This window comes from Oryctolagus cuniculus, chromosome 11 (genome assembly GCF_964237555.1).
Source record: "Oryctolagus cuniculus chromosome 11, mOryCun1.1, whole genome shotgun sequence".
NCBI classification, from domain to species: Eukaryota; Metazoa; Chordata; class Mammalia; order Lagomorpha; family Leporidae; genus Oryctolagus; species Oryctolagus cuniculus.
In genome coordinates, this window is record NC_091442.1 from 103189786 (window position 1) to 103210078 (window position 20293).

Genomic DNA, 20293 nt, shown 5'->3' on the forward strand with positions numbered 1-20293 from the left:
TGACTTTTGTTTAGGCTAAAGAATAATCCATGCCCCCCCCCTTTTTTTTAACCTTTCTCTGAGTGCCTCAAGAAGAAGAAATAAATTTTTCAAGACTGTATCTCACGATTTTCTGTCTATAGGTATAAACAGATGAGCACTGCATATAGGAATGTGGTCACAAAGTTTTTTCTCAAATTTTATGAAACATTTTACTGAAAGTATTTAATGTCATGTAAATGTAATTCTTATTTAGAATTAAAGAATTTTATGAATACTTAACTGTATAAATAAATGATTATATTCTTTTATTTTTAGGTATTTAGATAGAAATCTTATACCCTTATGCCTCTTTAAGGGATTAAAGAGAATATTTCAGTTCATATGTATTACTTATATTACAGTTCTTTGTAGTCAGTATGTATTATTTTGTGCTTATTGTCAACCTGGCCTCCGCTAGGTGCCTTGAAACAAAGTTGCAAAGTATAATTTCATTGTCAGATGTCATTTTTCAGTAACCTTTCTATTTGTGTTGCAGTATTTTCAACAAAAAATACAAGGTAATTCTGCTTTTTAATATTTTGTTCCTGGGGAAGTAAGGGACACTTCGTAATTGTATTATTTGAAAATTGAGGAAGTGTCTTTAGCCTGATTTTACCCATTATTTTCCTGTTACATCTAGATTCATGAACAGACGGAACTGAAAAAATTTTCAGTTCTTTTCATCTACCTGCCATTAGGTGTTGTACCATTCAACCCACTTTCTGCCAGGTGCACATAAAATCTGTGTTACAAGAAATTTGCATACTCACTCTGCTGAAAGCCAGGTCATAACTGAGTCAGTTGGTACACAGTCTTCAGATAATACTGAAGTTTCCCTGAATCTTATTTTTGCTGAGATTTGGTGTCGCTCCCCGTCTTCGTGGAGGAACGACACAGGACCCTGCGCTGTTCTTTCGTCTGCTCGGCCCTCCCCGGGTTTGCTGCTGGTTCTTCCCGGGTTGACTACTGTCCCTTCCACCTCCGTGGAAGGGCGGTTCCCCCTGCCACATTCCCCACTTCCGCAGGGGAGCGGCACACCGCCGGCTCTCTCGGGGGCTGCTCAGGTGTTCCTTCAGATAGATGTTCCCCTTAGATGTTCCTCCTTTATAGTCCTCTTCCACCAATCCCAACTCGGCTGCCCACACGCCGAGTACGCTGCTCTCCTCCAATCAGGAGCAGGTCCTGCTGTTTATTGGTTGAACTGGAGGCGGCTGTGTAGAAGCTGTTTTCTCCTCTCCCAGCGCCATATTGTGGGAGAGCAGATGCATAGAATAAGTCTTAATTCCAGTAACTTAGTCTAGTCCGGGTTGCTCCCCACAATTTGGAAGGGGAAAAGGGCTGAATTTCAAGTGAATTCCACTAAGTACTGTGCAGAGAGAAATGGCTAAATATTTTTCTCATTTATAATTTTTGTCTTTTGAAAAATGGGCTTATTTCTGTACTAATTAACAAAATGAAAATTTAGAAAGAACTATGATTATAAGAAAAGATATTTGGACTGTACATTTCACACATGTCAACTGGCAGTTGCCAATAATTCAATATCTCATTTAAGTTTAGGTCTTATTGGCTTATTGAGATAATTCTGTCCTTAGCTGTCTGTTACTCTCATGATATTCTTCGATCTCCTTGGGAGACCTTTTCCAAGGCCACATTCTTAATTTGGGCTCATAGTGCTCAATTTTTAACTTCAATGTAGACTTTTTTTTTTTTTTTTAAGATTTATTTATTTATTTGAAAGGCAGAGTTACAGAGTCAGAGGCAGAGTGAGAGAGGTCTTCCATCTGCTGGTTCACTCCCCAGATAGCTGCAATGGTTGGAGCTGGGCCAATCCAAAGCCAGGAGCCAGGAGCTTCTTCTGGGTCTCCCACAAGGGTGCAGGGGCCCAAGGACCTGGGCCATCCTCTACTGCTTTCCCAAGCCAATAGCAGAGAACTGGATTGGAAGTTGAGCAGTCAGGACTCAAACTGGTGCCCATATCGGATGCCAGCACTGCAGGCGGCAGCTTTACCCGCCATGCCACAGTGCTGGCCCCTAGACTTTATTTTTTTTCCCTAAGTTTTCGGCCTTCATATCTAAAAACTTAATAGGTAGCTCCATATGAACATCATTCAGACAACAAAATTTCTGCATCTCCAAAATTGAGTTGTTCCTCCCACAAACAAACAGCTTTCTCCTGTAACTCCTGTCTTTGCAAATGGTTTCACCCTCCACTTAGATTCTGAAATTGGACTTGGAAGTAGGGGCATGACATTGCTATTTTGTCCCTTTCTTTTATCTAATTTATCAGTACATTCTTTTAGTTCTAACTCCTACTTGTTTCTTAATTTTTTTTCTTTCTTGCTGCTATTTCCATAATCCAGCAGTCTCCTCAACTTTTAAAATTTGTTTAAAATGTGAACTGTAATATGAAAATGCAGGACATGGTTTACTTTTAATATATAAATATAAAACAAACAGCCTTGTAACTAGTACCTTTGACACCCTCTTCTCATCATTTCTTCCCAGTTTTCCGTGTCTGTATTTCCAAATGCCCTTTCCTTTATTTCTTCCTGTGTTTACATTCTGATTATGAATATCATCCCTGACTACATATTAAAGTTCTCTTCAGTCTTGCCATACCTGCCTCTGTCCCTAGTATATCTTTCATTCTGCTTGATAAATGAATAGTTGATCATCTTACTTAAGTCTAAAACTTTTCTGTGGCTTATCTTAGCTTGCTCTTATACTTCCAGTCTCCTTTTCCATCCTTTGTTTTTTTCCAGCTTTTATCTGAACTGCTGTGTTTTCACTGCTACAGTTTTCCCATTCTCTCCCTCGTTCACTCCTACTCACCATTAAAAACATCACTGTGTTACTGTTAGAAAACATTCTTCTGTTCTTTTTGCAGTTCTAACACTGTACATGTATATTGAGCAGTTGTTGTGATTGTTTTACTTTTCTTTCTTCTCCATTTCTGGTAAAATTCTTCATAGTCAGTTTTTCCTTTACCTCCTCCTCAGTTTCTTATACCAATATGGTATCAGGTACATGGTGTACACCAGTGTTGACTCTGTTTACATGATGGATAGGTATCTCAGGTTTGAATATCAGTTCTTTGTTTTCATTCTGTATTCTTATTTTCAGATCTTACCATAATCTTCCTCCCCTCATATCTTGGTACTTGATATTCCCTCTTTTTGAATATTCCTTCCCTTTTGTTCCTGCCTGAAAATCACTTTATTTTTGAGCTCATTTTTATGTTCCTGTAGCATGGAACATTTATGCCTCTTGTTAATTGTTACAGCTCTGCAGGTCTGGATCTGTTGCTGCTGGACTCAGTCCTTAGCATTCCCAGGATGTAACATGGTGCGAAGCATGTAATATGTAGCTATGCAGGCAAAGTTAAAGAAATGGATAAATAAGTTTCAAAGAAGATTCTATATCACTTTACCTTCCCATCAATATCAGCAGCAGATGTTCACGAAGAACTTGGCATAGCAAATAAATGTTTTCATAATTCCTGTAGCAACATTTTGTAACTGCTTATAAAAATGCCACATTAAATTTAAAAGGGAAAGTGAGCATTCCTGTTTATAGACAGTTCAAATCTTTAATAGAAAAAAATAGATTATATTTAAATAAATACAGTTAACAGAAAACTGGATACAAATAAGTGCTGCCTTAGTCCAGTGATTTTCAAATATTTTTGAAGAACTGTGTACCCCTTTGTGAGTTTTCAAGTTAAGGGCATCTTTAAGTTTTTTGTTGTTGTTAAGAGTTTAAATATTGTGGCTGGTGCTGGGGTGTAGTGGGTTAAGCCTCCACCTGCGGTGCCAGCATCCCTTATGGGCGCCAGTATGTGTTTGGGCTGCTCCTTTTCCAATCCAGCTTTCTGCTAATGGCCTGGGGTAGCAGCAGAAGATGGTCCATGTGCTTGGGCCCCTTCACCAACATGGGAAATCCAGGAGAGGCTTCTGGTTCCTTGCTTCAGATTGGCCCAGCCCCAGCCATTTGTGGCCATTTGGGGAGTGAACCAGTGGATGGAAGACATCTCTCTCTGTCTCTCCTTCTCTCTCTCGGAACTCTGCCTCTCAAATAAATAAATAAATCTTTTTTTTTTTTAAATATTGTTGCAAGTTTCTAGGTTGTTGTATATTGTCATTGTTCTTCATCAAAACCTTGGAGTTCGTGTTTATCAATTGAAATAAACATGTTCTGATACATTTGTTAACATCTTCTTGGAAGAAATAAAGCACAGTCACCTTTGTTCTTCTTACCAATATCTTGCTTTATTCTTAAGGTATGTTCTCTCAGAATTAATGTGTTGGCAAATTGCATGCCCTTTTCCCTGCAAGGCTTTTTAGACTCGGGGAAATGCTCTATGGAAGTCTGAGATGACTGAAAGAAATGCTGTTTTTAGTCACTTGGGGAAAAATTGTGAAGGAAGAGATGATTAAGGGGAATCTTCAGAGTGTAGACTTGTTCTCAAGCAAATCAGTTTTAGGAAAGAGTACACATGGAAGTGGAAGATTTGTAGTGTGAAAGGGTTTTTCAACCTATTTTGTGCCAAGGATCCCTTTGACAATCTAATGAAGCCTATGGATGTGTTCTCAGGGTAGTATTGTAAGAATGTATTTGTCAGTTTCCACAGATGCCTGATGGGATTTGATTGAATTGCATTGAATCTGTAGGTTGATGGGGAGAATTGATGTCTTAACAACACTAAGTTTTCTAATTATGATCACAGTTTTTCTTTCCATCTATTTAGGTTTTTTCACTTTCTCTCAGCAATTTTTTTTCATTATATTGGTCTTGCATATCTTATTAAATTTATCCATAGCCATTTCATGTCAAAATGTCTATGGACTTTAAAAAATATATTTTTAAAATTTCATTTTTATTTGTTTGAGAGGGAGAGAGAGAAAGAAAGAAGAGAGAGAGAGATCTTCCAGTCTCAGATTGACTTCCTAAATGCCTTCAACAGCCAGGGTGGGCCAAGCTGAAGCCAGGATTCTAGAGCTCAATCTGGGTCTCCTAACTATTTGAGCCATCACTCTCTGCCTCCTAGAGTGCTTAGCATGAAGCTGTTTTTTTTTGTTTGTTTGTTTGTTTTTTGTTTTTTTTTTGTTTGTTTTTTTGACAGGCAGAGTTAGACAGTGAGAGAGAGAGATAGAGAGAAAGGTCTTCCTTCTGTTGTTTCACCCCCCAAATGGCCGCTACAGCCGGCATGCTGCGCCAATCTGAAGCCAGGAGCCAGGTGCTTCCTCCTGGTCTCCCATGTGGGTGCAGGCCCCAAGCACTTGGGCCATCCTCCAATGCCTTTCTGGGCCACAGCAGAGAGCTGGACTGGAAGAGGAGCAACTGGGACAGAATCCAGGGTACCAGTGCCGCAGGCGGAGGATTAGCCAAGTGAGCTGTGACGCTGGCCAGGAAGCTGGAATTTTAAGTGGAGCTGGGATTCAGGCCCAGGCACTCCAAAATGGGATGTGGGCTTAACCACTATGCCAGATACCTGTTGTTTCCTTGAGGATTTTTAAAATTTCAATCTTCAGTTGCACATGTATATAGTATATAGAAATGCAGTCTTTTAAGAAATAAATTGCTATTGGGCCGGCACTGTGGTGTAGAGGGTAAAGCTGCCGCCTGTAATGCTGACATCCTATATGGGTGGCAGTTTGCATCCTGTCTGCTTCACTTCCAATCCAGCTTTCTGCTATAGCCAGAAGGGCCCTTGCACCTGCGTGGGATACCCAGAAGAAACTCCTGGAGTCAGATTGGCCCAACTCCAGCCATTGCAGCCATTTGGGGAGTGAACCAGTGGATGGAAGACCTCTCTCTCTCTTCCTCCCCCTCTCCTTTTCTCTTTCTCTCTGCCATTGCCTCCCTGTAACTGCCTTTCAAATAAATACAAAAATAAAATCTTTTAAAAGATAAAATTAATTGCTCTTTTATTCTGCCATCTTGCTAAACTCTTGCTACTTTTTTGTAGATTCCTTCTGATGTTCTATATATATATATATATATATAAAATCATGTTAATTGGGAGAAAAGGATGTTACTTCTTTCTTAATCTGAGTAAATTTAGGAAAAAAAGATTTATAGAAAGAGAAGGAGAGATAGAGAAAGAGAGAGATCTTCCATCTATTTTTCACTCCCCATCTGGCTTGCAATGGCAGGGGCTGTGCCTGACTGAAGCCAGGAACCAGGAGCTTTTTCTGTGTCTTGGGCAGGGACCCAAGCACTTGGGCCATCTGCTGCTGCCTTCCCAGGCACATTAGCAGGGAACTGGATTTGAAGTACAGCACCAGAACTCAAACTGGTGCCCATATGGGATGCTGGCATTGCAGGCAGAGGCTTAACCCATTGCACCACAACACTGGACCCAATCTCTAAAACTTATGTTTTGTTTTGTTTTCCTGCTGTATTTTTTGACCTGGAAGTCTAATGGAATATTGAACAGAAGTGGTAAAAATGGATATTCTTTTCCAAATTTAGGGAGAAAAGTGATCAACATCTTTAAATGTGGGATTAGATGTAAATATTTGAAGAAACCACTTATCAGGTTGACAGTTTCTTGTTATTAATACAGTTATTCCATCTTGGAATATTTTCATATTCTTATACTTGTGTCTTCGTATTTTTTAAGTGAGGTTTTTTGTAAGCAGCATATAGTTAGGTCTTGCTTTTTTATCCAGTTTGAAAATCTCTGCTTACACATCATGTAATTATTGATATGAATGGATATGTCAGCCATCTTACTATTGATTTTCTATTTACCATATTTGTTATTTGTTTCTGTTTCTTTTTGTATTAGCTTATTTTATGATTCTTATTTTATCCCTACTATTGGCTTATTAGTGATAGCTTTTTATTATTTTAATTATTATTCTGGAGTTTACAATGTGTATCTTTAACTTACCACAGTGTGCCTTCAACTATTGTTATACTACATCACATATAATGTCAGAATCTTTAAGAAATATACTTCCATTTCCCACTATCCTTTGTTTTGTCATGTTTCTTCTGTATTGTAAACAGATATTTTTCTATACTTTTTCTTTAAATGATCAGCTATATTTTATTTTTTAAAGGTTTGTTTATTTATTTGAAAGGCAGAATTACAGAGAGGCAGAGGCAGAGAGAGAGGTCTTCGATCCACTGGTTCACTACCCAGATGGCCGCAATGGCTGGAGCTGTGCCGATCCAAAGCCAGGAGCCAGGAGCTTCCTCCGGGTCTCCCACACAGGTGCAGGGGCCCAAGGTCTTGGGCCATCTTCTACTGCTATCCCAGGCCATAGCAGAGAGCTGGATCGGAAGAGGAGCAGCCGGGACTAGAACCAGCGCCCATGTGGGATGCTGGTGCTTCAGGCCAGGGCATTAACCTGCTGTGCTACAGCGCTGGCCCCAATCAGCTATCTTTTAATATTTAAAAATGTTTATTTATTTATTTAAAACACAGAGTGCCAGACAGGAAGAGAGACATATTCCATCCACTGGTTCACTCCCCATATGTTTACATCAGCCAGGTCTGGGCCAAGCAGAAGCCAGGAGCCTGGAACTCCATCCCATTCTTCCACTTGGGGTGCAGGGACCCAAGCATTTGGGCCATCTTTCACTGCCTTCCCTGGCACCTTAGCAGGGAGCTGGATTGGAAGCAGATCAGCTGCAACTGGCACTCCGATATCAAGTGCCAGCATTGCAAGTGGCAGTTAACCCTCTGTGCCACAATGCCAACCCTGCCAGCTGTCTTAAAAATATTATGAGAAATCCTCTTATATATCCGTGTAAGTTTTCTTTCCAAGAGCCTTTGTTTCTTTCTAGATCCAAGTTTCCACCCTTTTCTTTCTGCTTGAAGAACTTTGGGACCAATGTTGTGGTGCGGTGGATTAATCCACTGCCTGCAATGCCAGCATCCCATATGGGTGCTGGTTCAAGTCCTGGCTGCTCCATTTCCAATCCAGCTCTATGCTAATGCCCCTGAGAAAGCAGCAGAAGATGGCCCAAGTGCTTGGATCCCTGCCACTCCTATGGGAGATCTGATTGGAGTTCCAGGCTCCTGGCTTTAGCCTGGCCCAACCGTGGCCATTGCAGCCATTTGGGGAGTGAACCAGTGGATGAAAGAACTCTTGTCTTTCCTCTCTTTGTAAGTCTGCCTTTCAAATAAATAAGTAAGTCTTTTTTTAAAAAAAGAACTGTCTTTAATATTTCTTGAAGTGATTGTCTGTTGGTAACACATTCTCTCAGATTTTGTTTTTCTGAAAAAACCTTTATTTCACTTTGATTTTTGAAAGATTTTTTTCTCCCCACCTACCAAATTCTGACAGTTTCTGTTAACACTTTAAAGAAATCATTCATTTGTTCTCTGCCATACATAGTCTCTGATGTGAAGTCGGGAAATTAAAAAAGAAAATTTGCAGGGAGGGGAAGATTTATTTGAAAGGCAGAGTTACAGAGAGGGTGAGACAGACAGAGAAGCTTCTTTCATCCACTGGTTCACTCCCCAAGGGCCACAGTGACCAGGTCTGGGCTCATTCTGGGGATCTGTATGTATTGTTACTCTTGTGATACTGCCCCACATACTACTAAGTCGGTGTTCATCTTTTCAACCTTTTACTCTGTCTTCAGGTTTCACGAATCTTTTGTCACCCTATACTGTATTCTGTTCATATTTGCTAAGTTTATTACGTATATATTATTTTTAATTTCTCAAATTTTTATTTGGATCTTTTATTGTGTTCCATTTTCTTTCATAGTGTTCATAGTTTCCTCTAAAAGCTTGGGCCTTTGTTAGCATTTTAATGTTGTTCTGTGCTAATTCTGTAATCTATTGTTTTAAATTTGTGTCTAACTTTATTTGAAATACAGAGACAGAGAAACAGAGAAAGCTATTCTGTCTGCATCAGCTAGGGCTGGGCCAGGCTTTGAAGCCAGGAGCCTGGAACTCTATTCTGGTCTGCCACGTGGTGGCAGAGAGAGAAGTACTTGAACCATCATCTGTCTGCTAGGGTGTGCTTGAGCAGGAAACTGGATTGGAAGTTGAGGAGCTGGGACTCAAACCAGATGTTCCTACGGGGATGTGGGTATCCCAAGAGGTGTACCTAACTGCTGTGTCCAATGCCTGCTCCTGTAATCTGTCATTTTAAGTCTGTTTTTATTGACCGATTTTTGTATTTTATTGTAAGTCACATTTTCTCCTTGGCATTTTTGATGATTACATGCTGAACATTGAATGTTACATTGCTTGGTATTTAATATGTGTGCATGTGTACCTGTGTATGTGTTCCTTTCATGAATGTTGAGTTTTGTTCTGGGAGGCAGGTTAACAGTTTACAATAAATTAGGTCATTTGAGGATTGTTTTCACCTTGTTAGAGCAGGTTTAGATGAGCTTACTCTAAGGATGGTTTACTACTAAGTCACACTCCTTCTAGAGTTTCTGCTGAATGCCTTAGTGATCAGTGAATACTCTGGCTGATGAGATAGTGAGTGGTTTTGCAGACCTGAAGTCTGAAACTGTTCAGTGCATAGCTCTCTAGTGGGTCCATGCCTGCTATGTACATCTTAGCACTTAACCAAATGTGAAGGATACTCCTAGGCTCTTTTTCAGCGTGGCCTCCTTCACTTCAAAATTCTGTCTTTCGGTGTCTGGCAACCTCGGCATCCTTGAATTCCGGTTTATGTTCTCAGCCTCTCAACTCAGCTAGATGGCTCCTTGGGTTCTGCTCTTTGCTCATGGCTTAGAATGGGCCTCTAGGCAGAAAGCTAGGACAAGCCTAGGGTTTACCCTGTTAGTTTTCTTTCTCGCTGGCCTCCCAGGATCTTGCTGCATACTTAACATGTGAAAACATTTGTTTAATATATTTTCTTCAATTTTTTATTTTCCTAAGGCAAAAAATAATTCAGACTTTTTTTCATCCATCATGGCCAAAACTTAGAGAATAACATTCTTGAATTCCTAATTAAAATATGTATGATTTGAAAGGAAACCAGTTATTTTCAAATAATTTAAAAAATACTTTTATCAATATGTTACAGTAGTATATTTGCTTAATATATTAAATAACCAAATCTAGTGTGGAGCCTGAAAAGCCTAATTTTAATTCTTTGATGTGAGGAGCAACTCGGACTAGACTAAGTTACTGGAATTAAGACTTATTCTATGCATCTGCTCTCCCACAATATGGCGCTGAGAAGGGAAAAACAGCTTCTACACAGCTGCCTCCAGTTCAACCAATAAACTGTAGGACCTACTCCTGATTGGAGGAGAGCAGCGTACTCGGCGTGTGGGTAGCAGAGTTGGGATTGGTGGAAGAGGACTATAAAGGAGGAGAGAGACAACATGCACGAGGAACATCTAAGAGGAACATCTAAGAGGAACACCTGTGCAGCCCCCGAGAGAGCCGGCCGGCGGTGTGCCGCTCCCCCGCGGAAGTGGGGAAAGTGGCAGGGGGAACCGCCCTTCCACGGAGGTGGAAGGGTCGGTAGCCAACCCGGGAAGAACCAGCAGCAAACCTGGGGAGGGCCAAGCAGACAAAAGAACAGTGCAGGGTCCTGTGTCGTTCCTCCACGAAGACGGGGAGCGACACTTTGAGTTCTTTCTGTGGTTCCAGATTAGAAACCACTGCTTTTAAACTTAAATTCTCCTCTCCACTCTACCCTCATTCCTTTTCTTTGTCCTGTCCTCTCCTATATATTCCCTGAGAAGTCTTCATATAACAGTAGATAGGAAACTCTAGTTTAAAGAAAGCTTTCTTGAAAAAACAAATACCATCACAAGTAGAGTCTGTTTTAATTCACCAAATAATAAGTCAAACCTAACAATTACTAATTATTACTAATAGTTACTGACCATTGTGTTTATTAAGCAATCACTAATTAACAATAAATGATTGTTAATAACACTATTAAGAACAAAATATGTATATATTATTTTTAAGATTTATTTTATTTATTTGAAAGTCAGAATTAGAGAGGGAGAGAGGGAGAGAGATCTTCCATTTGCTGATTCACTCCCCAAAGGGCCACAACAACCAGGGCTGGGCTAGGCCAAAGCCTGGAGCCAAGAGCTTCATCTAGCCGGCGCCGCGGCTCAATAGGCTAATCCTCCGCCTTGCGGCACCGGCACACCGGTTCTAGTCCCAGTTGGGGCGCCAGATTCTGTCCCGGTTGCCCCCCTTCCAGGCCAGCTCTCTGCTGTGGCCTGGGAGTGCAGTAGAGGATGGCCCAAATGCTTGGGCCCTGCACCCACATGGGAGACCAGGATAAGTACCTGACTCCTGCCTTCGGATCAGCAAGGTGCGCCGGCCGCAGCGGCCATTGGAGGGTGAACCAACAGCAAAGGAAGACCTTTCTCTCTGTCTCTCTCTCACTGTCCACTCTGCCTGTCAAAAAATTAAAATTAAAAAAATAAAAATTTTTTAAAAAATAAGAGCTTCATCCAGGTCTCCCATGTGAGTGTAGGGGCCCAAGCGCTTGGGCCATCTTTCATTGCTTCCTCAGGTGCATTAGCAGGGAGGGGGATCAGAAGTGGTGCAGCCAGAACTCTAAGCGGGATCCATATGGGATGCTGGTGTTGCAGATGGTAGCTTAACCCCTAATGCCACAGTGCTGGCCCATGTAAACATTTTTTATTAAAGATTGATTTATTTACATGTAAAATTATTAAAAATAATAGGTGACCTTCTGCTTGTGTGTCTTTTATTGTACCTTTGCCAGGAATCTTTTTCTCTCAGGAAATATTCTTAAATAATTTCATAGTGTAATAATTATTATTTTAATAGTAAATGAAACTTTCTATAAACACAAATCTATTGTTCAGTATATAACATTATTTCCTTTTAGATTTTTATGTCGTTATTTTTAATGTGAAGTGTTACTCAGAGGTTGTAAACCCTAAAATCACCTTTAAGGATTAATGTTACGGAGTTGAATGACATTCATTCTCTTTGTTCATGTCAGTGTCAAGTGCAAATATGTCTTCCTTGTCTGAAAGGACTGAGGTTAAAAGGAGCAGTTGGATTACTAGACTTAAATTTGTGCTCTAGTATGTTGGGTTCTCTGAAGACATAACCAACATGCAACTTTTCTATATAGCATTGTTTTGATCATTGTTTGGGGGTATTAAGCTTTTTAAATTAAATTAAGAATAAATGTTTATACAAATAAAAATGATCAGTTCTCCCTATTTTTCTGTGTTTCTAGGTAGCTGGAACCACCTACTATTGCAGCCATGGAGTCAATGCTTAATAAATTGAAGAGTACTGTTACAAAAGTCACAGCTGATGTCACTAGCGCTGTGATGGGAAATCCTGTCACTAGAGAGTTTGATGTTGGTCGTCACATTGCCAGTGGTGGTAATGGGCTAGCTTGGAAGATTTTTAATGGCACAAAGAAATCAACAAAGCAGGTAAGTTATTCAGAATCTAGTTAGCAAAAGCACATCCTAAGTATCATGAAGTGCATGAATGCATGTTTATGTTAAGACATGCAAAAAGTTGGTAAATGGATTCTTTTTTTTTTTTTTGGTAAATGAATTTTTTTTTTTTTTTAATTTTTTTTGACAGGCAGAGTTAGACAGAGAGAGACAGAGAGAAAGGTCTTCCTTTTTTCCATTGGTTCACCCCCCAAGTGGCCGCTTGCGGCCGGTGTGCTGCGCCGATCCAAAGCCAGGAGCCAGGTGCTTCCTCCTGGTCTCCCATGCGGGTGCAGGGCCCAAGCACTTGGGCCATCCTGCACTGCCTTCCTGGGTGGGCCATGGCAGAGAGCTGGACTGGAAGAGGAGCAGCTGGAACAGAATCCAGCGCCCCAACTGGGACTAGAACCCAGGGTACCGGCGCCACAGGCGGAGGACTAGCCTAGTGAGCCGCGGCGCTGGCCAGGTAAATGGATTCTTAAATGGCTCTTTAGTTCTCATTCCTCTTCTGAAATCATACAAAGACAAATGCTTTTAAATATATCCTGAATATCCCAGTAATAGATACACTCTCTGACATAGTGTAACATCTTGACGATCTGATTTTACTTACTTAATAAAATAGACATGTCAGATGTAAATATTTTATTATATTAGATAGAAATATTTAACAAAATGTATATCTATGAAATTTGTCATGATCCTTAAATTTCCTTTTAGGTTCATTAGTAAATTACTGACAAAATAACTAGTTATTTTTTTAACATAAATATGTCATATTTACTGCATTCTTTTTCTCTCCTTTCTCTATAGCCTTTAGAAAATAGACTATTATGCTGTTTTGTGTTAAACCTGATGGGTTTTAACACTGGGACATATATATTGCAGAAAATAATCAGTAGTGTGTTTTAGGTTATTTATTTCATACTGATTTTGAAACTAACTTCATTTAGTAAAGAGTGGTTTGAATGATTTGTAATTTTTTCATTCTTTGGTTATGACACCAACAGATGGTTCTAAGAAATATGGAGGATCATTTGTGTTAAATTTTACTATTAGCTTCTCTTGTAATTGTTAAAGAATCATGTTCAGGTTTAAAATCTTTTAGAAATATGTTCTTTCAAAAATTACTGTTTCCAAAATTACTTTTACTTCCCTACAAGTGAAATACATGATTGTAAGATGTACGGAATTTATTATGCAGACTTCCCAATCACAGTCATATGATTGTGAGTATATATTTTTTGATATTTCCAAACAATTTGTTTCTCAGACAGCTATACTGAAGATCAAATTGGTTTTGGTTATACTTTTATGAAATAGGAGTCTTGGTTTTATGATAAATTGCTGGTATAGGGTTTATACCTAACTGTTAAATCTAGTTTTTATTGCCACTTGGTTGGAATTCTTTATTGAGATGATAAGATGATCTGAACCTTAAGTGCTGATTCATATAAGCTTTTTTCTTGATTGTTTCAAGTCACCAAGATCTTGCCCATCTATAAAGTAGTTTCTTGAAAAACCACTCCTTAAAAAACTGTAATGGCATTACAGAAATGGCTGAACTCTAATACTAGTGCATAATGCTTTTAAAAATTAATCATAAGGACCAGCATTGTGGCATAGCAGATAACAAAGAAAAAAATGTGATGCTGGCTTCTCATTTGGGGGCCAGTTCATGTCCAAGCTTCTCCACTTCCAATCCAGCTCGCTGCCAATGGCCTGGGAAAAGCTGTGGAGGATGGCCCAAGTGTTGGGTCCCTGTCACCATGTGGGAACCCACATAAGGCTTCTGGCTCTTGGCTTCGGCCTGGCTCAGCCCTGGACATTGTGGCCATCTGGGGAGTGAACCAGTGGATGGAAGATTTTCTTTCTCTCTCTGTCTCTCCGTCTTTCTGTAACTTCGATGTTAAAATATATAAAGAAATATTTTTAAAATGGTAAAAAATTTATTATATAAGATGAAAACAAGGCTGCCAGATAAATAAAATCATGCATTTTTATTAAGAATGTGGTAACAGAAATTGATCACGGGACTAGTGAGATGGCATTGGTACATGCCACCTTGATGGGATTGAATTGGAATCCCCTGGTATGTTTCTAACTCTACCGTTTGAGGTAAGTCAGCTTGAGCATGTCCCGAATTGCATCTCTTCCCTCTCTTATTCCCACTCTTATATTTAACAGCGATCAATTTTCAGTTAAGTTTCAACACTTGAGAATAACTGTGTATTGATTACAGTATTCACCCAAAAGTATTAAGTAGAACAAACAAAAAATAATACTAAGAGGGATGACATATTAAGTTGTTCATCAACAGTCAGGGCAAGGGCTGATCAAGTCACCGTTTCTCCTAGTGTTCATTTCACTTTAACAGGTTTCCTTTTTGGTGCTCAGTTAGTTGTCACCGATCAGGGAGAATATATGGTATTTGTCCCTTTGGGACTGGCTTATTTCACTCACCATAATGCTTTCCAAATTCCTAACAGGGATCACTTTTCAGTTCACAATTGATCATAATGATAGGACTAAGAGCCAAAGGGAGCACATAAACAAGACTAGTGTCTGCAGATACTAGCTGATAGAATAAAAAAGGGAGAGAACGATCCAACATGGGAAGCGAGATACACAGCAGACCCATAGAATGGCAGATGTCCTAAACAGCACTCTGGCCTCAGAATCAGTCCTTAAGGCATGCGGATCTGGCTAAAAAGCCCATGAGAGTATTACAGGCATGGAAAGCCAAGACACTCTGGCAAAAAAAAAAAAAAAAAAAAAAAAAAAAAAACCCTAAATGAAAGATCTCCGCGAATGAGATCCCAGTGAAAAGAAGAGCTCATCAAAGAAGGAGGTACCTTTCTCTGAAGGGAGGAGAGAACTTCCACTTTGACTATGACCTTGTCTAAATATGATCAGAGTTGGTGAACTCAAAAGGCTTCCATAGCCTTGGCAACTCATGACAAGAGCCTAGGGTGATTACTGATGCCATAAACAAGAGTGTGAAATTGTTAAGTCAACAACAGGATTCACTGTGCACTTACTCCTCATGTAGGATCTCTGTCCTTAATGTGCTGTACATTGTGATTTAATACTATAACTAGTACTCAAACAGTATTTTTCACTTTGTGTTTCTATGTGGGTGTAAACTGTTGAAATCTTTACTTAATATATGCTAAACTGATCTTCTGTATATAAAGAGAATTGAAAATGAATCTTGATGTGAATGGAAGCGGGGAGGGAGAGGGAAAGGGGAGGGTTGCGGGTGGGAGGGAAGTTATGAGGGGGGGTAAGCCATTGTAATCCATAAGCTGTACTTTGTAAATTTATATTCATTAAATAAAAGTTTAAAAAAAATGTGGAAACATAATAGTGTGTTGTGCTTTACCTAAGGAATTCTCAGTGCATCTAATGTCACTAATTTGTATGCTGCAATCCCCTGAGAGTGTTGGAGCTTCAGCTGCTCTTCATAGAACACAAATGATAGAGCCCCATTCTCAACTGTTGACTGCCAGGACTGGGTTCTCTTAGGAAACTTTGCCCCATTCCATTTTTTCCCCAAATTTACTAATTTGAAGCAAGAAAACAATTTTGGAACACACCAGTGCTCTCAGGAACATTATTTAAATTTTATTTTTTTTGCCTCTTTCAAACTAAGGCGTCAGAACTGAGTATCCTGTCTTTATCACTGGTTAAAACCTTAAGGAATATGCTATCTCTAACCAACTTGACATTGAAGTCTGGTTTTAATTTCTTCCTTAATCAAAAATATATTATTTTTCAGTTCCTTGTTTTTATTTACAGTGAATCATATAAACAGATAATATAAAGCTATACTATCCATTATGATAGCTACTAGACATATCTGTTTCCATTATTAAAACTAAATACAGGGGCTGGTCCTGTGGTGCAGCGGATTAACGCCTTGACCTGAAGCACCGACGATATCCCATATGGGCGCTGGTTCTAGTCTTGGCTGCTCCTCTTCCAATGCAGCTCTCTGCTATGGCCTGGGAAAGCAGTGGAAGATGGCTCAAGTCCTTGGGCCCCTGCACCTGCGTGGGAGACCCGGAAGAAGCTCCTGTTTCCTGGCTTCGGATTGGCACAACTCCGGCCATTGCGGCCACCTGGGGAATGAACCATTGGAAGGAAGACCTCTCTCTGTCTACCTCTCCTCTCTCTATGTAACTCTGACTTTCAAATAAATATATCTTTAAAAAAAAAAACTAAATATAATTCAGTTCCTTAGTTGCACTAGTCACATTTTAAGTGTTCCTAACCCACATGTGACTAGTACTGTCATAATAGACAAAGCAAATTTAGAACTTTATATCATTACAGAAAGTTCTCTTAGGCAGTGCTGATCTAGAGAAACTAAAAGAAAAATAATGAAAAATGATATTATTCTTAGTCACCTTTTTTCTCCCCATAAACGGGCATTATGACTCAGTGCATCTTTCCTACCCTCCCAGCCTCTTTTACCCACTTCCCCTAAAGAGACTTATTTATTTGTTTAGTTAGTTATTTGTTTATTTGAAAGGCAGAGAGATACAGAGGAGATATAACTTCCATCTGCTGGTTCACTTCCCGAATGGCTGCAACTGCCAGGGCCGACCCAGGCTGAAGTCAGGAACCTAGAACCCATCCAGGTCTCGCATGTGGGTGACAGGGGCCCAAGCACTTGGACCATCTTCTGCTGTCTTCTCAGGCACATACATTACCAGGGAGCTGGATTGGAAGTGGAGCAGCTGGGAGAACTGGCACTCCCAAATAGGACACCAGTGGTACAGGCAGCAGCTTAGCTCACTGTGCCACATACCAACCTCTTTGTAGTGAATAACTTATGAAAATGAAATAAAAAGTTGCTGAGATTCCTCAAAACAAGTAATTTTTTTTTGCATTTATTTTGTCAGGCTAGTTTTGTATATTTACATACATGTATATACTATGAAGATTTAAAAACATTTATTTGCATAAATTATTAACTATAAAGTTTGTAAACATGTTGAAATCGATGTATTTATAATTTATCAATGCGTAATTGATACTTATAGCTTATTGGTATTTGGTGCTACCGTTTAGGTTTATGTACTAATGGTATACACCACTAATGTACATGTGGATTTGTTTAGTTTCCTTTATAAGTATCATTCAGCAGCATTTCTTGGTCCTTTTACTCTATTTTTGTTGTTGTTGTTGTTGAAATTTATTCATTTGAAAGGCAGAGTGACAGAGAGAAATATCTTCTATCCATTGATTCATTTCCCAAATGGCCTCAACATCTAGGACTGGGCCAGACCAAGGCCCAGAGCCAGGAACTCCATCCTGGTTTCTCATGAAGGTGGCAGGGACTCAAGTACCCCAGGCTCATTAGCAAAGAGCAGTATCAAAAGTGAAGTAGCTGGGATGTGAGCCAGCTCTCCTGAATGGGATGTGGTTGCCTCAAGCAGTGGCTTGAACTGCTGTGCCACAGTGCTGGTCCGCTTAAATTTTATTCTTGTTTTTATATATGTGCCATTGGACCAGTCATGATGTTTATCTCTTTTAGTCTCAGAAGGGATGCTAAACACATTTCCAGGTAATAAGCAAAGAACAAAAGTTATGTTGTCTATTGTTTCAAATTGTAAACTTATTTTTAAGAGCTTAGGTACAACATGGCATATGCACCAATTATGAGTACAACTTGATGAATGTTCTCAGTGAACATACTTATATGACTAGCACTCTGATCAAGAAATAAAACCTCAATAATAACTGATGTACTTTTCTGCTCCTGACTCCTACCTCCCTTCTCTTCAGTGGTAACCATTATCCTGGTCCTTTAACACTTTAAAATTATTTGGCCTGTTTATGAACTGTATTGAAATGGAATTATATGATGTATACTCTTGTGTTTGGCTCCTTAATATCTATGTGGTTGAGCACAGCAAGTTTTCTTTTTATTCATATATAAAGTACTGTTATGAACATTCTTATGGGAGTATGTATCATATGACAGATCATTTAGATATGGATTGCTAAATTTTAATGGATTTGTTTGTGCTAAACAGTTTGTCTGGAGCTGTTGTACCAATGTCTACTTTTACCAGCGGTTACAGTTTGTCTACATCCCTACCAACCTTGTTACATACTCAGTCTTTTATCTTAGGCATTCTGGGTGGAAGGTCTATTTAAATTATGAAAATTAAGAGTAATATTCCATGCTCCCCTCCCACCTGAACTTTTAAAATGTCTAATTGCAGATAGTGTTCATACTACTGTGCTTCTGTTACACCTTTGTAACTGACAGCCATTCTACAGAGTTTTATGCTTAGGCTTAAAATATTTATCTGAACATAGATACTCCTTTCAAACATATTCTCTTGTTCTTTCTTTTTGTTTTTAATTTTTATTATTTGTTATTTGAGAGTGAGAGAGAAAAAAAAAATCTCGTCTGTTGGCTCATTCCCCAAATGCCTATAGTAGCTAGTACTGGACCAAGCCAAAGCTGGAAGCTTGAAACTCAATTCCAGTTCATCCTGTGAGTGACAGGAACCCAACTACTTGAACCAACACCTGCTGCCTCCCAAGATTCACATTAACAGGAAAGTGGAATGCACAGTAGAGCCATGACTCCAATTCAGGCTTTCCAATAATGCAATGTGGACTTATTTATTTTTGAATGTACAACTTTTGGATTATAATGGCTTTTCCCCCCATAACCTCCCTCCCACCCACAACCATCCCATCTCCCGCTCCCTCTCCCATCCCATTCTTCATCAAAATTCATTTTCAATTATCTTTGCATACAGAAGGTCAATGTGATATATACTAAGATTTCAACAGTTTGCACCCACACAGATACACAAAGTGTAAAGTACTGCTTGAGTAGTAGTTTCACTGTTAATTTGCGTAGTACAAGAGCAATGTGGACTTCTTAACCAATGACTTAATCAAATGCCAACCCCTGCAAATCTTTCTAGAGTATTTGATGCGGGGCTGACACTGTGGTGTAGCGGGTAAAGCTGCCGCCTGCAGTGCTGGCATCCCATATGGACACTGGTTTGAGTCCCAGCTCCTCCGCTTCCAATCTAGCTCTCTACTGTGGCCTGGGAAAGAAGTAGAAGATGGCCCAAGTCCTTGGGCCCCTGCACCCACGTAGGAGACCAGAAGAGGCTCCTGGCTCCTGGCCTCGGATTGGTGCAGCTCCAGCTGTTGACGGCCAATTGGGGTGTGAACCAGTGAATGGAAGACCTCTCTCTCTGCCTCTCCTTCTCTCTCTGTGTAACTCTGCCTTTCAAATAAATAAATAAATCTTAAAAAAAAAGTATTTGAGAAAAATGTCCTTGATTGAATCTCATTGGCTTTTCTGATTTTTTTTTTTTTTAAGATTTATTTATTTTAAAGGCAGAACAACGGAGAGGGAAAGATAGGTGGTCTTGGAGAGATATAGAGATTCCTTCCAGCCCACTAGTTCATTCTCCAAATGACTGCAATAGTCAAGTCTGGGCCAAACGGAAGCTAGGAGCTTCGAACCCCATCCTGGTCTCACACATGGGTGGCAGGGGCCCAAGTGTGTGTTTGTACTGTCTTCAACTGCCTTTCCAGGTGCATTAGCTGGAAGCCTTATCAGAAGCACAGCTGCTGGGGCTTGAACTGGCATTCCAATATGGAATGCTGGTGTGCAAGCCATGTGTTAACCCACTGTGCCAAATTGCCAGTTCCTACTTTTCTAATTTTTAGATTATATTTTGTTTAAACAAATCATCAAGGATGGATTTTTTTTAGCCAAATTAATAAATGAGAAATGCTTGTTTATGTATATACATACATAAACATATAGATGTTTATGAATATGTTTTCTAAATAAAAATTAGAGTACTGTCACCTTACCTGTTAGATA

General features: G+C 39.6%; 1 protein-coding gene across 4 annotated transcripts in view; it reads left to right on the plus strand.

Moving 5' to 3' along the window:
• SCYL2 (SCY1 like pseudokinase 2) overlaps positions 1-20293 on the plus strand; it is a 67695-nt gene that overhangs the window by 4820 nt on the left and 42582 nt on the right. For all 4 annotated transcript variants that reach the window (XM_051846573.2, XM_051846576.2, XM_051846575.2 and 1 more), the window contains exon 2: positions 12204-12408. In XM_051846573.2, the coding sequence (XP_051702533.1) occupies positions 12232-12408 (177 nt within the window). In that variant the 5' untranslated portion in view covers positions 12204-12231. The remainder of the gene's footprint in view (positions 1-12203; positions 12409-20293) is intronic.